Here is a 12,223-nt window from a genome sequence, read left to right on the forward strand (position 1 = left end):
TCTGTTATACCTGCATTGTTATCACTCTTTAATTTAATATTGTTCTTTATCAGTATGCTGCTGTTGGAGTATGTGAATTTCCCCTTGGGATTAATAAAGTATCTATTTTGTCAGGCAATACCGTATGTCTTTTTTTTTTTTAATTCTCTAGGCATTTCTACAAACAAGTTCTCACTAACATATCTGGCAACATTCACACAAATAGTGGTTACAATTGAAACTAGTTTTTTGATTTTTACTTGCTACAACTGCAGCTGGTACTACCCGTATCGTCTTTTCTCATTCTCTTCACATCTATGTGAGTTTTCACCCACAATTAAAAAGCATGCAAGTTAGATGAGCTGGTCTTGTACAAATCAAGTGTGAATGTGTACCTTTTTTTATTATTAAAAAGTGAATCATCTCACCAACATTTCTAATTCCATCATTTCAACTCAAGATGTTAGGTCACATCTTTAAGCTCTAAAAGCACGTCAGAATCAAGTATTTTTATTTCTGAACTCAAACCATGCTAGGATATGATTATTATTATGAGACAATAATTAAAATCTTTATTGTCTTGATAGAGCAACTGGATTTTTAATTAATAGGTATAACTCCTGCAATTTTGCACTGAAAAAACAAACCTTGATTAGCAGGTTAACAGACTTTTAATAATACATAGTGTGTGTGGCACATGCCAGAAGGGATACCAATAGGAACCTTGCGCTTTCCTACATAACAGAAAGACAGCTGGGGCCCTTAAGTTTAAGAATGTTAGCCTCTTAGCTCACTAGTATTCCTTCAGCCACCACTGAATCCTATGAAATATAGTTGTTACACTCTTTACGCAGGGTAGACAATCCAGTGAATTTCCCCTCAGGATTAATAAAGTATCTATCTAGACAACGCAGATATACTCCAAACAATTCAGAAATTGCTCTGTATGGTGGTTTATAAGGGCCTCCTTGTCTGGAGTTGGGAAGTTTGGAACTGAATATGAAGTGGAAGCAAAAGGTCACCTGCAAAGAGGAAGAGACAGAAAGTTGTAGGTTAGGTTTGGAGCTAGGAAGGAAAAATAAAACGATTCAAGGTATGTAAAGTTTGAGGTTAAATGTCTTTGAGAACACTCTTGTTTACTCAGGCTCACAAGGAACATAACTGTTTGGGAACAAGGAAATGAATGAGGTCAAGTCCCATTCTTCCAGTTCATCCTAATAAATATCTCAAGTCTTGCAAGTCTGTTCTTGACCAATTGTTGCTCTAAACCAGTGGTGGCGAACCTATGGCACGTGTGCCAAAGGGGGTACTCAGAGCCCTCTTAGTGGGCATGCACGCCGTCGCCCGAGCACAGAGTTCGTTACTATAAAGCCAGAGGAATACGGGGCCGGGCTGCTCCCCTCACCGCTCCCCCTCTTCACGCGCGCCGGAGGACTTTTCTCACATCACCCGCCCTCTGCCCTGCAGCCCAATGGGGCGCTTCCTTCCTCTCCTGTCTGGGGTAAGGCGGGCGGCACACATGCTGCTTGAGTGTGCGGCACAGACTGCAGCCTTTTGAGTCTGTGATTCCCGTGGTGGGGTTGGAAGGGATGTGGTATAGCGGGTCCACAGCTCAAAATTGAAAAGGCCAGTTTTAACAGATAATTGCCGCACTTGCAGCTTAAAGGGGGTTATGGTAGAGTTGCCGGAGCGGTTTCCAGGAGCTTTGTGATGCGGGCAGTCCTCGCTTAAGCGCACAGGTGAGGAGTCGTCCGCATCTGTAATTATTGCAGAGAGTTGCTAATCGCCACACCTGATCCACGACCCCATAATATCTAATGGACGCTTTGGGGGCAGAGCTTAATAGGGAAGACCTCGTGAAACACTTGAGAGGATCGAAGGGATGACAAAGGACAGCACAGTTAGTTATGAAAATGAAATCCTTAAAGTGTGGAATTCTCTGCCAAATAATCTTAAATCAATGAAGGCACTTGAGATTGCTTTCCTTACTTTGTTTGGAACATCTTATGCTTGTGCGTAGCTCTTTTCAGCTTTGAATTAAATCAAATCTGACACCAGAAACAGACTAACAGATGACCCGAGTGCTGCATGTGTTGCTCTCAAGCTTACAAAGTATGAGCCAAGGTTAGACAAATTATCAGCATGCATACAACAGCAAAAAGCACATTAATTGTTCAAAAGCATACCGAATGCAAACTTTTACCTTTCCACAAAAAGTTGTTTGTATCATTGAAAGCTCCGCTATTATGTTTTTCTTTTAAGACAAAAGATGTTAATGTATGAGTTGCTTTTCTAAACTAAAAGCTCAGTAGATAGACAGACAGACAGAGCATCAGTATTGGCAGTTCAGTCCAATTTATCATCCAGCTGCACTCTCAGGTATTTATAGGTCTGTACCCTCTGCACACACTCACCTCTGATGATCACGGGGTCCATGAGGGGCCTGGGCCTCCTAAAATTGTGGAAAAATAATAAATAGTTTGATCAGTTTGATCAATCTGGTATACATGATAGAGCCACGCAGAACCTGTCTTTATAGTGCAAGTGCAAACTTCTTGTTTCTCCTAACGAACAAAAAAACCACAAGTGACCAACTGATGAACTTAAAGGATGTGGTAAATGCTGATCCAAGCAAAATGTTGTAAGATGTAACGGTTTGAAATTCTTGTGCAACCAAAGTCATAAGACAAAGGCCCTATAAAAGATTTGGGATACCGACCCCCGAGAAGTCAGATGAAGGGCAGGTGCCCTAGGACTGTGCTTCTCTGTCATCTTACCCTTGCCTGGTGTGTATTAATAAAAGATTTTTTACTAACTTTAATTAATATCTCTCTGTCTTCAGTCACAAGAAACGACACTAGAGAAAAAGTGTCCACAAAATCCACCACCAGCTCCTTGGTTATGCTGCTGTTCAGTTTTAGGTGGTATTCAGGTTAAATTGCCATGTTGGCACTTTGCGATAAATAAGTGGGTTTTGGATTGCAGTTTGGGCACTTGGTTTCTAAATGGTTCGCCATCACTGCTCTAAACAGAGCCCTGCTGTGCGCCCTTTGTACAGAAAACTAGTTAATATAATAATTAGATATACTTTTAAGGTGCTGGATTTTGCTAATTCTACATATCTTAATTACTGTACCATTTAGCTAGGTACATCAAATTATAGATATTTCGAATTCAAACACATTAAAGATATCTCCTGTTTGAATTTTGACAAGTCAAATATAAATATCTAAAACAAGAATTAGAACAAGATATTTATAATTAAAAAACAGTTTGTTATATGCCCACAGACATAACTGTGAATTTTTCCTTCAGTGCCGATTCATTACAGATGTCCAATATTTTCATTTTGATTTGTCACTTATATCTTGACTGCAGCTTTTGACTAAAGAAAATTTAAGATATCTCATATGCAATTTTGACCTATCAGGCTATAGTGACGATTAGGCAAAGTAAGGGAATAAATGTTAAAACAGTTTGTCGTACTGTGCATGCAATTCTCTCCTATTTCAAAAGAAAGTATTCCAGATTTTAGATCTGAAATAACAGAACAGATCTATGGCTAAATTGGGGCACATTGAGTCATCTATACAGGACAGAATGAAATTATGGCAAATGACAGGATATTTTGAATGGTCAATTTACTTCACATCTGGTTCTAATTTAGCAACTGTTTGTACTTCAATCAACAGAACATGCACTTGTGAGCAAGCAGAAAACGACAGTTTGTGCCAAATGAAGTGGCTGGGGCATCATTCAAAACAGATAAGGCACTGGGAAATCTAGCAATGGCAAACAACCAGAGATTAAAACAGCAGTACTAAAAGTGAGTGAGATTTGAATAAACTCAAAGATTAACCCAAATAACAGGAAGTGCTCTCCCCTAGACTTTCTCCTATACTCAGATGTGGGGATGGATATTTGAGGAGTAAACCACAAGACAATGATGTACATTAAAGAAGCATCAACAACCAATCAAACCATAATAATTGTTCAATAACTCATTAATTTAAATGTAAAGATGAATACATCAGACTGCAGCTGCATGAATAAAAAAGTACCACTTCCAGCTAATAGAAATAGCCCAAAAGTTGATAGGAATCTATGTTTTTATACCTAATACTTGTATACAAAATTTGGTTGACATAAGTAAAAGCGCACTCAAGTTATTTTGGCCAGAATCTATATATAATTCACTAAGGGCATGCAAGACAGAGAGCCACGCCTGCCAACTCTAAGACAATGGGATAAGCGCGACAGAGCCCCACCCGCCACCTCAAACCCTCCTACCACGTCATGGGATACGTGCAACAGAGCCATGCACACCAACTGTAACCGTCCTCCCGCATCCAGCGTCGCTCTCGAGGCATGTGCACTGCCTGCTCATGTGCCCGCATGCAGCAACTCATTAAACACAGCCTCAGTCGGTTTTGTCTGTGCAAAAGTCCACATGCATCTCTGAGCCACATTGACTTTTCACCGCACGCAAGACAGAGAGCCACGACCGCCAACTCTAACAGAGCCCCATCCATGGTTTATGCACGAAAGAGCCACGAACGCCCATTCTAACCCTACTCCCACGTCATGGGGAATGCACAACAAGGCCCCGCCTGCCAACTCTCACCCTCCGCAGGCTTCCAACAACGCTCTCGAGGCAATTATATGGCGACATCGACTTCTCAACTGTCACTCTGGAACAACTCAGTACGTGAGCTATATTTAAGCGTCACCAACGAAAACTCACTACACCTTAATGAACAGGTGCTGAAACTTATCCCTAACGACGAAGTAACTTTCACCAGCGTTGATTCCACCGTCACAGACGATCCTGCAGATCAACTTGCATTCCCGGATGGATGGATGGATAACTATTAATCCCAAGGGGAAATTCACATAATCCAGCAGCAGTATACCGATACGAAACACAATATTAAACTAAAGAGTAATAAAAATGCATGTAAAACAGACAATAACTTTGAGTAATGTTAGCATTTACTCCCGGGTGGAATTGAAGAGTCGCATAGTGTGGGGAAGGAACGATCTCCTCAGTCTGTCAGTGGAGCAGGACGGTGACAGCAGTCTGTCGCTGAAGCTGCTCCTCTATCTGGAGATGATCCTGTTCAGTGGATGCAGTGGATTCTCCATGATTGACAGGAGCCTGCTCAGCGCCCGTCGCTCTGCCACGGATGTCAAACTGTCCAGCTTTATTCCTACAATAGAGCCTGCCTTCCTCACCAGTTTGTCCAGGCGTGGCGTCCCTCTTCTTTATGCTGCCTCCCAGCACACCACCGCGTAGAAGAGGGCGCTTGCCACAACTGTCTGGTAGAACATCTGCAGCATCTTATTGCGAATGTTGAAGGACGCCAACCATCTAAGGAAGTATAGTCGGCTCTGTCCTTTCTAACACAGAGCATCAGTATTGGCAGTCCAGTCCAATTTATCATCCATCTGCACTCCCAGGTATTTATAGGTCTGTACCCTCTGCACACATTATCTTAAGTAATCAAAACTAAAAAACAATTAATAATAATTCAAATTAGCCAAGGTCGCAAAAGACTTGCTAAGTAAATAGAGATAAATAAACTTAGATTTAAAGATAATCCTACCAATTTAAATGATTTATTGGCGATTCTACATTGGCCCTAGTGTGTGCTTGGTGTGTGGGTGTGTTTGTGTGTGTCCTGCGGTGGGTTGGGACCCTGCCCAGGATTGGTTCCTGCCTTGTGCCCTGTGTTGGCTGGGATTGGCTCCAGCAGACCCCCGTGACCCTATTCGGATTCAGCGGGTTAGAAAATGGATGGATGGATGGATAATTTCTGCCTCTAGTGCTTGTTTAATTTTTGTAGCGCCTGACATGTACATGGTGCTCCAGATCTAATTATTCAGATCCAGATCGTCTGGATGACTTTGATTTATGAGGGACGATTCCAATTTGGAGCTAATTGCATAATTAGATTTGGACCACCCTATAGAGCATTGCCCACTAGGTTCGCTTATTAAACTCCGTCAGTTTGAACATGTAAAGTAAGGCTAAAGACTTTGCTTTCTGGAACTGCTCTTCCTCTGCTGACTCCCTCAAACCGACTCTATGACACTGGTTCACAAAGTGTTAAGGGCCACTTATTCAAAATGAAAGATATGGAAGACCACCGATGACCATCAGCTGCTTTTTACCTTACTTTTTGTGGGTTACAATTTATCACCTCTAGATACTGCCCTGTGTTACTTCCACAGTTACGTCCTTGGATGGGGTACTAAGAGAGACAACTTCCACAAATGGAACTCTGTCAAAGTTGCACTGCTCTCAGCCTCTTTCTATGTTGCAGGCTAATTCTCCTTTTCCTATTCTAGGAGCTACCATATTAGCTCAGAGTACAGGATCAGAGTGGGAAGAAGTAAAAGGCGTGGTCAATGAAGAACATTCTAACTGGACTGTGACTATACACTGTGTAATAGTTAAGAGTAAAAAAAATAAGTCGGAATTTGCATAAGCCACCTAATTTGTGCGTCCAAAAAAAAGTAACAATTTACTTCATAATAAACAAGCAGTTGCATCAAATATATGAAACATTAAAATGTGTGCTTCAATTGAAATGTTTAACATCTAAATATTCTTGACTGTAATAAAACCATGTCATTTTTCACCCTCTGATAAAGGTCCATAGATGGGTAGATCCCTAGTAAACGGATCAAAAAGAACATCATACTCTTAATCGCTGACCTTCAAACAGCCTAAAACAATACCCGACATGTTTACATTTGAAATTTATCATTTGTAACCTTCTGGGAATGTTTCTTAGAAAGCTAGAACCATCAGTAAAGAATCGAATATCACAATTATTACCATAATCTGCAAACAGCACCCTCAAAACAGCATTAAATGACCCTAAACAGGTCTCTGTTACCGAACACTATTTTTTCGGACGTTTTGTGAAGGCGAGTAACTCTGACCCGTCGGGTCGGTTGATATAGCTTGCACAGCTTCAAGACCTTCTGATCATTTTTTCAGGACAGCCATTGGTTTACTCTTTATCAGAATAATGTAATTTCCTGCACAAAATATTGTCCAAAAATTGCCTAAAATGGTGTTCCCAGGGCTAGAGGGCAAAAAGTGAGGAGAACACCCCAAGTAAAACTTGATGTCTCACATAACTAGACATCAAGACAAGTATATTACATGTTGGGCTTTTCTCATACTGTTGAGTCGGGAGGCACCAGACCAAAAAATACTGAAGTGATTCCAAAGCATTCACGGGTAATTCTTCTGAACACAATAAGCTGTGCCTTTATATACTGTTTATTAGTTTTTACGTTCCCTTTATTTGGGTGCACGTAAAATCTTGTTATTGACAGAGGCATCTCTCTATTATCCAAGTCAGAAGTTCTTATGTGTGTTTGAGGGGTTGTTGTTTGCTGATTAGAATACCTACAGTTCTTGTCTTGACCTGCTGCTAGCTCTCGGAGTGGTTCTGCTCCTCAGTATCGCCAATTCTTTGGTCCCTCTTCAAATCCCTCCAAGAAGTCTCCATTCTGCCACTGCCTGACTGCTGGAATGCTGCAATACCATGTATGGATGATATGAAAATAAAGACACCCGACATGACCTGACCGTTCCTCTTCTTGCCAGATGTGGCAAGGCTGAACAATCTTCTTCTCCATTCTTGCTCCAAAGCAGTGGAATGACCTCCCATTATCTATTCAAAATGCACCCAATTTACTTGTGTTTGAGGCATCTTTTGAAAATGCACCTTATCACTAAATATTCTGCTTAACTTCTATGCTACCTGATAGCTCCTGTTGCACTGACCAAGACTTTAGGATACTGATATTTCTCTTTGATATAAGTATGTAGTAGTTCTACTCTCTCGTGTTCTCTCTTGCTTTGATTTTTGTACCCATTTTTGGAGCCGTCTGCTAAATAAAAATAATGTATACACACAGCTGTATAATAATAAATAATAATAATAATACAGTGGTGTGAAAAACTATTCGCGCCCTTCCTGATTTCTTATTTTTTTGCATGTTTGTCACACAAAATGTTTCTGATCATCAAACACATTTAACCATTAGTCAAATATAACACAAGTAAACACAAAATGCAGTTTTTAAATGATGTTTTTTTTTTTATTTAGGGAGAAAAAAAATCCAAACCTACATGGCCCTGTGTGAAAAAGTAATTGCCCCCTTGTTAAAAAATCACCTAACTGTGGTGTATCACACCTGAGTTCAATTTCGTAGCCACCCCAGGCCTGATTACTGCCACACCTGTTTCAATCAAGAAATCACTTCAATAGGAGCTGCCTGACACAGAGAAGTAGACCAAAAGCACCTCAAAAGCTAGACATCATGCCAAGATCCAAAGAAATTCAGGAACAAATGAGAACAGAAGTAATTGAGATCTATCAGTCTGGTAAAGGTTATAAAGCCAAAGCTTTAGACTCCAGCGAAACACAGTGAGAGCCATTATCCACAAATGGCAAAAACATGGAACAGTGGTGAACCTTCCCAGGAGTGGCCGGCCGACCAAAATTACCCCAAGGCGCAGAGCGACTCATCCGAGAGGTTACAAAGACCCCAGGACAGCGTCTAAAGAACTGCAGGCCTCACTTGCCTCAATTAAGGTCAGTGTTCACGACTCCACCATAAGAGAGAGACTGGGCAAAACGGCCTGCATGGCAGATTTCCAAGGCGCAAACCACTGTTAAGCAAAAAGAACATTAGGGCTCATCTCAATTTTGCTAAGAAACATCTCAATGATTGCCAAGACTTTTTGGAAAATACCTTGTGGACTGATGAGACAAAAGTTGAACTTTTTGGAAGGCAAATGTCCCGTTACATCTGGCGTAAAAGGAACACAGCATTTCAGAAAAAACATCATACCAACAGTAAAATAAGGTGGTGGTAGTGTGATGGTCTGGGGTTGTTTTGCTGCTTCAGGACCTGGAAGACTTGCTGTGATAGATGGAACCATGAATTCTACTGTCTACCAAAAAATCCTGAAGGAGAATGTCCAGCCATCTGTTCGTCAACTCAAGCTGAAGCGATCTTGGGTACTGCAACAGGCCAATGACCCAAAACACACCAGCAAATCCACCTCTGAATGGCTGAAGAAAAACAAAATGAAGACTTTGGAGTGGCCTAGTCAAAGTCCTGACCTGAATCCAATTGAGATGCTATGGCATGACCTTAAAAAGGTGGTTCATGCTAGAAAACCCTCAAATAAAGCTGAATTACAACAATTCTGCAAAGATGAGTGGGCCAAAATTCCTCCAGAGCTGTAAAGACTCGTTGCAAGTTATCACAAACGCTTGATTGCAGTTATTGCTGCTAAGGGTGGCCCAACCAGTTATTAGGTTCAGGGTGCAATTACTTTTTCACACAGGGCCATGTAGGTTTGGATTTTTTTTTCTCCCTAAATAATAAAAACCATCATTTAAAAACTGCATTCTGTGTTTACTTGTGTTATATTTGACTAATGGTTAAATGTGTTTGATGATCAGAAACATTTTGTGTGACAAACATGCAAAAGAATAAGAAATCAGGAAGGGGGCAAATAGTTTTTCACACCACTGTACATTTTATATAGCGCCTTTCCCATGCTCAATGCAGTTACAGAATGAAGAGAGAACGGCAACAAGATTGCCAGAATCAGAGGACCTTAGTGAGCAGACAGGCACATAGTGATGGAGAAGGTCACTGATGTAATTTAGCGCGAGGTTATTTAAGGCTTTGTAGGTTATTAGTAGGATTTTATATTCGATTCTGTAAGACACAGGGAGCCAGTGAAGGCGGAGCAGGATGGGTGCGATGTGCTCGCTCCTGCTGGTTCGAGTAAGGACTCTTGCAGCCGAGTTTTGAATAAGCTGGAGCTGCGATATGTATGTATAATAAACACAAAAATCAACTGCTATATAAAAATACACATTTTTCTTAAACTTCTGTAAAGTTTCAATTTCCCATTAGAGACAAATGAAGTATATCTATCCACGTCTAATTTCTGACGGTTTTCTATAGAGCTGGCAAATGGGCAGCAGCCTTATCTTTGAACAGAGCGACAGGAATACGGAGCCTATTCAGCAGAGCTTGTTCTTGTCACCATATAAAGACTTACTGACATGACTTTGTGAACAAATTCAATATTCTGTATCAAAGCACGTATTGTGTATTCTTGTGCTGACACAATAAAGCAAGAAACAGACGGACAAAAAGCCTAATATAGCAAAAAGAGACATTTAAAAGCAGGAACTAGGTTCTGGGAAATACATTGTTTCAGAATGAAGGAAAACTGAGAATAGCGGTCCCCTGGGTCCGACCTGCGGAATCTGTGCCATTCATAAAGCCGGCTGGTCTTTCACGAAAACGGAAAAATATTAACATTACTTACGTTCCGAGTAACGTCCGGCCGCCTAAACTATTGAAGTCATCCTCATCCGAGCTGGTGTCGGAATCTGAATCAGGAGGCTCTGTCCTCAACAGCCTGTGACCGGAGCCCTTCTTGGGTTTCTTTCGTTTGCTATCCCCGCCGAGACCGATAAGTGCGTTCAGTTCTTTTCGCTTCTTCATCTTTTCTGGGGGTCAACGCTCCAACTGGAGCCGACTTGTATCCAATCTCCAACGTCTTGTTATCCAGTTTGGAATCCTCCTGGATCTACACATAAACTGGCAAAACAACTCAGATGATGCCTTAACGGGACAGTCACTCCCCTATCGCTGAAAGTGTAATCCGTCGCCTGGCATCTTTTGAATAGCGGGCTTTCTAGCATATACCTGCATTAAGGACAATTTGAAACAAACGAGTCTACTGTCCAAACAATACTTCGAAGTCCTACTCCCTGAAAATATAGTGAACAACCTATGTGGTTGAGGGTTGAGGCAAATCTGCTAGCTATACTTCCTGATCAGCTGACAACAACACAAATCAACAACAAAGCCTCCTATTGGTCAGTTTGAAGCTGATGATTACGTATTTCCGGTGTGTCAACGTCGTTCACATAAGTAATATGCATTTAAAGAGACACCGGAGAGAAAAAAATAATAATAGATGAAACATTTCAGTTTTGTTTACTCGAAAAGACAGCAAAACCAGCTAAGATATGTACTTATGAAAAGAGGCATTTCACTTGTACAAAAAGTAAAAGAGTGTAAAAGAAAATGTGCTAGCCTCACAAAGACAATATAAAATATGCCGAGCTTATTCCTGGTGTAAGTTTCAAGACTGATGTCATTCGTTCATTGATTTTTCTTTTCAGAAACCAGTTTTTCAAATGCACTATGGCAGGTGTGTCGAACTCCAGTCCTAGAGGGCCGCATTGGCTGAAGGGTTTCATTCTAACCATCTTCTTAATTGGTGGCCAGTTTTTGCTGCTAAGTAACTTCTTTTGCCTTAGTTTTAATTGACTTGGGTCCCTTAGTTGTTTTCTTTTTCCTTAAAGTAGCCAAACAATAATGAGATACAAAACGAACCGCCAAATGACCAGCTGTACCCATCACACAATATCTGAAAATAAAGAAAGGTGAAGGTCTCAGAGGTTGATCTCTCAGGTCACCAAAACATTTTAAAAGTATTCTAAAAAGAAACAGAAAATCAACAGTTTTGAAAGTGGCTACTGTGGCAGAATGAGAGTAGCAACAAGCCATTGAATTAAATAACGGGTTTAATAAACAGCGATAATCAGCTTCTCATTAAGAGATTGGTTAGAGTGAAATTGGTTTGAGTTTGAAGCCCTTATTTAGCTGGTGATTTGTTGGCTTGTTTCACATCTCATTTTGTTTGGCACTCATTTAATGAAGAAAAGAATCGATTCAGAGGACTGAATCCCTAAAAAAAAATGGGCTATTAAAATGAAGGGAAAAGAAGTTAATTAGCATTGAAAAATGGCCAGTGATTAGGAAAAGGGTTAGAATGAAAACCTGCAGTCACTGCGGCTATGCAGGCCCAGAGTTCGACACCCCTACACTGGGGGCTGGGGGCTGATTCCTCAAATTCTGAACCAAGTATTTCTCACTCAGAAATTATTTGATTCATTTAATTTAACTCGCTTGTTAAGACTCCAAATCCTCACATACTTCTTTTAGTCTTTCAGGGTCAGATGTAGTTCGCCATCACCTCGGAATGATCCCATGCTGACTTGGGGTCGAATCTATAAGATTTGCTTAGGTGCAAAAAGATTTAGTCTCTTTTTTGCTTGGTGATAACAATTGGACCCTTAAGAGTGACATTCCTGAGGCCAAGTACCGCTGAAAA

The 12,223-nt window shown here is 40.8% G+C and overlaps 1 protein-coding gene across 1 annotated transcript; it reads right to left on the reverse strand.

Annotated features, from left to right (window-relative positions):
* Positions 1 to 644: 644 nt before the first annotated feature.
* On the reverse strand, positions 645 to 10,542 carry LOC120521746 (EF-hand calcium-binding domain-containing protein 14-like). The gene is made up of 3 exons (XM_039743136.1): positions 10,364 to 10,542; positions 2,394 to 2,431; positions 645 to 1,001 (listed from the first exon to the last, which is right to left on the reverse strand). The coding sequence occupies exons 1-3, from the start codon at positions 10,540 to 10,542 to the stop codon at positions 934 to 936; spliced, it is 285 nt and encodes a 94-aa protein (XP_039599070.1). The 3' UTR covers positions 645 to 933.
* Between the last annotated feature and the right edge of the window lie 1,681 nt (positions 10,543 to 12,223).

This window comes from Polypterus senegalus, unplaced genomic scaffold (assembly GCF_016835505.1).
Source record: "Polypterus senegalus isolate Bchr_013 unplaced genomic scaffold, ASM1683550v1 scaffold_3870, whole genome shotgun sequence".
Taxonomy (NCBI): Eukaryota; Metazoa; Chordata; class Cladistia; order Polypteriformes; family Polypteridae; genus Polypterus; species Polypterus senegalus.

What these genes read in the sequence shown, in the direction of transcription:
- LOC120521746 (XM_039743136.1), bottom strand. Translation starts at nt 10,542, where the DNA reads ATGAAGAAGCGAAAAGAACTGAACGCACTTATCGGTCTCGGCGGGGAT. An exon ending in GGCCGGACGTTACTCGGAAC is followed by an intron (nt 2,432 to 10,363) that starts GTAAGTAATGTT and finishes CCACAATTTTAG; the next exon opens with GAGGCCCAGGCCCCTCATGG. An exon ending in GGACCCCGTGATCATCAGAG is followed by an intron (nt 1,002 to 2,393) that starts GTGAGTGTGTGC and finishes TCCTCTTTGCAG; the next exon opens with GTGACCTTTTGCTTCCACTT.